The 7,399-nt window shown below is 59.6% G+C and overlaps 1 protein-coding gene across 1 annotated transcript; it reads left to right on the top strand.

Moving 5' to 3' along the window:
- Positions 1–661: 661 nt before the first annotated feature.
- Positions 662–5,629, top strand: RNF112 (ring finger protein 112; the record flags this gene model as incomplete). The annotated part of the gene is made up of 15 exons (XM_084238516.1): positions 662–838; positions 947–1,093; positions 1,276–1,316; positions 2,030–2,315; positions 2,478–2,684; positions 2,806–2,934; positions 3,119–3,223; positions 3,593–3,643; positions 3,936–3,992; positions 4,072–4,146; positions 4,281–4,398; positions 4,555–4,721; positions 4,807–4,860; positions 4,997–5,071; positions 5,159–5,629. Exons 2-15 carry the CDS (start codon positions 1,040–1,042, stop codon positions 5,627–5,629), a joined length of 1,890 nt encoding a protein of 629 aa, XP_084094642.1. The 5' UTR covers positions 662–838; positions 947–1,039.
- Positions 5,630–7,399: the final 1,770 nt, after the last annotated feature.

Genomic DNA, 7,399 nt, shown 5'->3' with positions numbered 1-7,399 from the left:
GGAGGGGGGTCTCTCAGGAGGCATGCAAAGAACCCTGCTGCAGGCAGAGGGAGCTCTGGGGAGCATCATGCAGAGGCAGAGAAGGGTGGGGGAGAGGGAAGGTTGGGGAGGAAGGTGCAGGCCTGTAGATGCAGATCAGGCAGATCAGGCAGTTTGATCTGATGGTTGGGAGGAGCCATGAAAGGTGTTTGAACAGCATGGGGTCTGCTGTGCTGGGGGAGTTTGTGCTGGCCATGTACTGGGGCCTAATGGGGGAGCCCAGTCAAGGGGCAGTTAGAAGGTCCAGAGGTGACTGTCACAAGTTTGAGGCAGAGTAAAGGCCATTGGAAAGGGAAGCCAGTCAGAGGGGCCAAATGTGGGGAGGGGAGAGGGGAAGAGAGTGGTGAGGGGAGTGGGGAGGAGAGTGGGGAGGGGAGGGACCCTTGGGTTCTGGGACTTGAGGTATTCCGCCCCTTGCAATATGGCAGCATTATCCACTCCCAATGCCCCCAACCCCACACACAGTAGGCGCTCACTAGTCATTCGATGAATGGGGGCGGGCTCTCTGTCTCGTGCTCGCTCCCTTTTCCCACTCATCTGCCTGCCTGGTGGCCCTGAAGGACCACTCTTGGGCCAGCAGGGACAGTTCCTGCCCACGGTGCCATCTTTGCCGGTGCACCCATATGCTTCTCTCTCCATCCCCCCTCCCCCTCCCTGTCCTTATCTTTCCCTTCCGTCTCCATGGCGACTCACCACCCCAGCTTGCCTGCATCCCAGCCTCTGCCAGGGATTCTGAGCTTGGCTCCATCCCTCCCTCCTCCTGAGCCTCGGTTCCCGCAGTCCTGTCTCCTCCCCCTGGGTGAGTCTGGAGGCAGCTCTCTCTTTCTGACTGTCACATTTATTTTCCAGCTCTGACAGGGTCGGCTCCTCTGGGGAGACCATCCCCTTTGCCACCCGCCACCTGCAGCAGCTTCCCGCAGAAAAGCCATCCTTACCGCCACCCGCAGGTCTCCCGGGCCAGGCTCTCTGCTTCGGACCCTGTCCCCCAGCCCAGCTGCTCATGCCGAGGTCAGCCTTGTCAGTGATTTCCTTCTGTCACCGGCTTGGCAAACAGGCAAGTCTTCAATCCTGAGATCCAGGAGGGCGGGTTGGGGCGTGGGGGAAGGGGCCACCGGGGACAGGGGGGATGGGTCTGAGGAGGGAGCGTGAAGGGCCACTGGAACCCATAATGAAGAGTCTGGATTCTCTTCTAAATACCCCTTTTTTGTGCCCCCTCCCCTAATTTTCTCTTCCAAGGAGAGAAAACAGAGATTCATGGGAAACAGCAGCAACAGTTGGTAAGCGGCAGGCGAGCCCTCGGGATTGGTGCAGTGGGTCAGTCGGCTGGCCCAGAAACTCCGAGGCCTGGCGGGGCTGGAGGGCTGTCCAGGGAGGAAGCTCCAGGCTGGCTCCGTGGAGGAGGGACTCCAGCTTGGAGCAGGAGAGCAGAGGGAAGCGTCTAAGAGCCAGAGCCATCTGCCCCCCCAACCAGGAGGCTCCCACCTTTTCTTTATGGCCCCCACAGCATGGGCATGTTTTAGCTGCTGCAGGGAGGTTGTAGAGGGGATCACTCCTTCGGGGGTCCTGCAGAAGTCAGCAGTTCCTTTAGGGGGCCCCTGCAGCAGAAGGCTGTGAGAAAGGGTCTTTTGGCATTTTTGCCAAGCACTGGGCAGAGTGTCTGACCACCCCAATGGCCCCAGGAGACAGGTCTGCCAACATTTCCACTTGGACAATTAGGAAATGGAGGTTCAGCCCAGGGAAAAAACTTGTCTGCGTTGTATGACTGCCCTGTGGCCGACCCAGGGTTCCTTCCAGGGGGTCTCCCTCTCCAGCGGGCTGTCTTATCGCTGCTCACTGCCCGACTCTGGGTCTGCAGGTGCTGGGGTGCAAGTCAGTGAAGAATGGGCAGAGCTTGGCTTCCCTGGGAGCAGCTTACACCCACCCCCAACGCCTGAGCCGTATCCCTTTGCCCCAAGCAAGGTGCTCTCCAATGGCCCACTCTGTCCCCCAGGTCCCACACACCATTCCCCAAGTTGGAGCTGGGCCTGGGGTCCAGGCCCACAGCGCCCCGGGAGCTTCCCTCCTGCTCCATCTGCCTGGAGCGGCTGCGGGAGCCCATCTCGCTGGACTGTGGCCATGACTTCTGCGCTCGGTGCTTCAGCACACACCGCATCCTCGGCTGCGAGCTGCCCTGCTGCCCTGAGTGCCGGAAGATTTGCAAGCAGAAGAAGGGCCTCCGGGGTCTGGGGGAGAAGATGAAGCTGCTGCCACAGAGACCACTGCCCCCTGTGCTGCAGGTGGGGCCTCACTTCAGGGCTCTGGGTTCCCTCCAAGGGGCAGGTAGCTGTGGCCCATTCTGTAATAGCGGGGTGGCTGTGGAGGTCAGGGCTGGATGCACTCCAGACTTGGGGACCACAACTCCCACAGAACCCAGAGAACCCCTCTTTCTCCTGACTCAGGAGACCTGTGCTGTGAGGGCTGAACCACTGCTCCTGGTACGAATCAATGCCTCCGGAGGCCTCATCCTGAGGATGGGGGCCATCAACCGCTGCCTCAAGCACCCCCTGGCCAGGGACACCCCTGTCTGCCTCCTTGCTGTTCTGGGGGAACAGCACTCAGGGAAGACCTTCCTCCTCAACCAGTTGCTCCGGGGTCTGCCAGGCATGGTGAGGGTGGGGCTGAGGCAGGGTGGTGGGGTGGTGGGTGCAGGGTAGGGGAGCCAGCCTGGCTTGGGGAGGGGAGGAGTGGCTGGCTGGACCTATGGGTGCTCTCTTTTTCTGCCTGCAGGAATCTGGCGAGGGTGCCTGGGCCAGAGGAGGGGAGAACCTGCAGGGGTTCAGATGGGGTGCCAACAGCCTCACAAGGGGCATCTGGATGTGGAGCCACCCTTTCCTGCTGGGGAAGGAGGGGAGGAAGGTGAGGGGAGAAAGAGCAGAGGAGGCCAAGACTGGGTCAGGGAGGGGGCGGTAGAGAGAACAGAGATGGACAAAGAGGGGGCAATGGAGAAGGAAGCTTTGGGGTGGGCAGAGAGGGTTGGGGGAAGCGCTGGAGGCACACGGCAGGCCTGACCCCTCACTGTGTCCTCCACCCCCCTGCACAGGTGGCCGTGTTCCTGGTGGACACCGGGGACACCATGAGCCCCGAGCTGAGCAGGGAAACAAGGACCAAGCTCTGTGCTCTGAGCATGATGTTGAGCTCCTACCAGGTGAGTGGCCCTCGGGGCTGGAGGAGCTGCTAGGAACAGTCACCATACCTCACAGACCTTTGTGCTGGGATCTCCACAGTTTGTGAGGGTGCCCTTGCCAAGGGGAGATGCCCCTAGTCAATAAAGATAGGGTCATAGTTGTTCTAAGGTGGGTAGAAGGTCCTGGGAACAGCTGGAGATGTGCAGGACCGTTCTCCAGCCCGACATTCATCCCCCAAGGCCCGCCAGCCCACCTGCTGTGGGGGCCCCTGCTGGTGGCTCCCAGCCAGACCCTACACTTGGCCTGCAGCCCTCGCCTCACTGGGGTCTGCCCAGCAACTTTTTGCCTCCGCAGACCCTCTTCTACCTTGTTTTCCTCCTTGCTCACAGATCCTTAACACCTCTCAGGAGCTGAAGGACACGGACCTGGAATACCTAGAGGTGAGGAGACATCTGATCTTGGGGGTGCCACCCCCTGCCTGCCCTGACCATAAGGCCAGGGGGCTGGACCAGCTGGATTCAGGTGCCTTCCAGTTCTGGCCTAAGATTTCATAACCTGGAGCTGAGTGGTGGGTTTGATGGAGGCGTGTGAACCTCAGGATGCCTATTTTGGGGAGCGGCAGGAGATCCTGGAGCTGGGAGCATGGTTCCCACATGGGGGGGAGTGGGGAGGGGCATGGAGAGGCATTGCCCTTGGAGTGACCACCTGTGACCCTCTGTGCTCTGCTCCTAGATGTTTGTCCATGTGGCTGAGGTGATGGGCAGGCATTATGGGATGGTGCCAATCCAGGTGAGACACGGTTTCTGGACTTGTCATCCCCAGACCCCGACACCCCTGGTTGCTGGTGTCAGGATCCCTTCTTTTCCAGCACCTGGATCTCTTAGTTCGTGACTCATCCCCCGCTAGCAAGGCAGGGCAGGGACACGTGGGTGACATCATCCAGGTGAGTGGCACCACATGCTGCGATGGGGAGTGGGTGGGCGGGGAAGAAGTTGAGGGGAGCCCGGGGTCCTGTAGGTGGCTAAGCATGGAAGGCTGGCTCCTCTGGCTCAGAGTTCTCCTCCATGCATCTCTCAGAAATCCTCCAGCAAATACCCCAAGGTTCAGGAGCTGCTCCAAGGGAAGCGAGCCCGCTGCTACCTCCTGCCGGCTCCCGGGAGGCGGTGGGCCAGCAAGAGCCCTGGGGGCCTGGGCGGTGAGTCCCCAGGGGCAAAGGCACCCCAGCTTGCCCCCAGCGACCGGAGCCCCCATGCTGTGGCCAGCTTCTCCCAACCTCTGACACCCTTTCTCCTCCCAAAGCCCGGGCCTGCTCAACCCCTGGCCTCCTCAGCATGAGGAATCTCTTCCTCAGACACAGATGATGATTTTCGCCATCTTCATGCCTACATCGCGGATGTGCTGAGTGCAGCCCCCCAGTACGCCAAGAGTCGCTGCCAGGGGTACTGGAGTGAGGGGCGCCCCGCAGCCAGGGGGGACAGACGCCTGCTCACAGGGCAACAGTTAGCTCAGGAGATCAAGGTGGGGAAACCAGCTGGCCCGGGGAACCCTGAGAGCCTGGCTGAGGCCCTGCCCCCCTTAACCCCTTCCCACGATGTCCCTGCAGAACCTCTCGGGCTGGATGGGGAGGACCGGGCCCGGTTTCGCCTCTCCGGAGGAGGTACGGAGCTCCCTGGGAGGATCCAGGGGCCTGGGAGGGAGGCGGGTCGGTTTTTACCCTGGGATGGAGACAAAGAACCAGGCAGCACCGGGCCCAGGAGGAAGGAGGGAGGCAGCCTGGGTTTTCCCATGGACAGATGGCGGCCCAGCTGCACGACCTGAGGACTGTGGAAGCTGCCAAGAAGGAATTTGAGGAGTATGTGCGGCAGCAGGTGACCTGGGGCCAGGGAGGGAGGCCAAGTGCTGGGAGGGAGGTTCTGGGCTCGAGCAAGCATGCGTGTCTCTCCTCCCTGTCCCAGGATGTGGCCACCAAGCGCATATTCTCTGCACTCCGGGTCCTGCCCGACACCATGAGGAATCTGCTTTCCACCCAGAAGGACGCCATCCTGGCTCGCCACGGTGTGGCGTTGCTGTGCAAGGGGAGAGAGCAGACCTTGGAGGCCCTGGAGGCTGAGCTGCAGGCCGAGGCCAAGGTCTTCATGGACTCCTATACCATGCGCTTTTGTGGCCACCTGGCTGCTGTGGGGGGTGCTGTGGGGGCCGGCCTCATGGGCCTGGCCGGTGGTGTGGTGGGTGCGGGCATGGCAGCAGCAGCACTGGCTGCAGAGGCTGGGATGGTGGCAGCTGGCGCTGCGGTGGGGGCCACGGGGGCCGCAGTGGTAGGGGGAGGTGTGGGTGCTGGGTTGGCGGCTACAGTGGGCTGCATGGAGAAGGAGGAGGATGAGAGGGTCCAGGAAGGGGACAGACAGCCCCTTCTCCAGGAAGAGTAATAGAGCCCAGGAGACACTAGAGGGAGGGGGAGATGTGAGTAGGAGGGAAGGAAGTAGGGGAGGGGTGGGGCTGGGGTGTTCTGAAGGCAACCCCTGAACTACACTGCCCTAGTTCATCTGGGTGCCAGGCTGAGCTAGAGAATCAAGGTAGCCCCAGGAACATGGGGAAGCCTCCTGGGGCTGGAAGACAGGATTTGGGAGCAGTGAATAGAGCTTAGGGCCTGTTTCTGTTTGCTACCTTCTCAAATCAACTTGACCCCAGGGCCTACCACCAAGAGTGAGGCCCCACCTTCCCCACCCTCCCCACCCTGGCTTATTTCTCCAGGATTGTAGGAAGGCTGAGTAGGTACCATTCTGGAAGTCTCCCCTTGGTGGACAGAGCCTGTCCTTTCACAGATGTGGGCAGGCCGGGACAAGTGACTTTGCTATTCAGGGGGCAGCACTGATGAGGAACTGGAAGAAAAAGAAAGGGGTACCCCAGGGACAATCCAAAGAGGCTGGGTGTGGTGGACTGCGGTCTAACCCCCAGCAGAGAAACTTGCTCCTGTGACTTTTTCCAAAGCTGCCCAGCAGAACAGGGGCGGCTGCCCCATCTACTGCAGCCCCAGGACATCCACCGTGCACCTCTCATGGGGGGTCAGTAGGTGGCCCCTCTTGGGTGTGCTCTTTGTCAGGCCTGGTCAGAGAGCTCATGTTCTCTGGGGAAGGCCATCCCAGCAATGGGTTAAATGCCAAAGAACAACACCTTTAATCGCATTCTGAGTTAAAGCAGACAGTGCTCATAACAGATTCTGTGAAAGTTTTACAAGGGATGACAAGGGAACAAATATCTCCTTTCTCACCGGAGCCTCTGAGAAGATCACTCGGTTCCCATTTAGCAGGAGACCTGGGTACAGGCCCCCATAGGGGCCTGAGGGCAGATTGCCCCTTCCAGGGGCACAGGAAAGTCCTGCTAGGAAGACTTCTAGGCTATTAAGCTGTAAAGGATTAATGAGCACATTGTATGAGAAATAAAACCTGTGTGCTTGAATATCAGCTTCCCAGTAAGTTATTGAAACAGTTCTTGAATGTGGCCCCGAGGGGGCTTTGGGGAGGTGAACCAAGGGGTTCCATTATGGGGACCTGTGGACTGGATGAAGATGAGACTTCAATTTAAGAGATCTGGCAACTGGAGTCTTGGCCCTCTGCCTAGTCTCTCCTGCCTGAGATGATCCTGTGAACAGATTGTCACCTGGCGTCTGTCCTGGCAGGAGGAGAGACTGGAGGCATGGATGGGGAGATGCTGGCAAAGCCATGGAGGGAAGAGCAGCCTGGGAGCACCCCTGCAGGCTCAGCCAGCTGGGCCTCCACCTGCTGCTTCTTTTCCACCCCACACCCCCATCTCAGAATTACAGGAACAGTCACTGTGTCCAGCTGCATTTATGCACATAAACCCAGAGAGGCAAGTTTCAGCTCATGTTCCCCAACTGACTGAAGCCAGAAACAGAGTGGCCCCAAATTCCTGATCTTCAGCTGGTTCCCCCCAGACATTGGAAGGGATTTTGTTAAACGGATGGATGAGCAGCAGACACTGCAGTCAGCAAGCTGGAGACAAAATACATGATGCAGAGAAATCCTAACTCGGGTGTGGATGTGAGCCACAGAAATCCTAGCCCCCATGGCATTGTACCATGGGGGTGGGGAGACAGGGTCCAGACTTCGTGGGTGTTTCTGAAAGTATTTCTCCAAGTCCTTCCACTGTCATCTGGAGAACACATGAACTACAGGCGT

The sequence above is a fragment of the Talpa europaea genome, assembly GCF_964194135.1.
Source record: "Talpa europaea genome assembly, chromosome: 7".
Lineage (NCBI taxonomy): Eukaryota > Metazoa > Chordata > Mammalia > Eulipotyphla > Talpidae > Talpa > Talpa europaea.
This window is presented reverse-complemented; position numbering and strand designations above follow the sequence as displayed.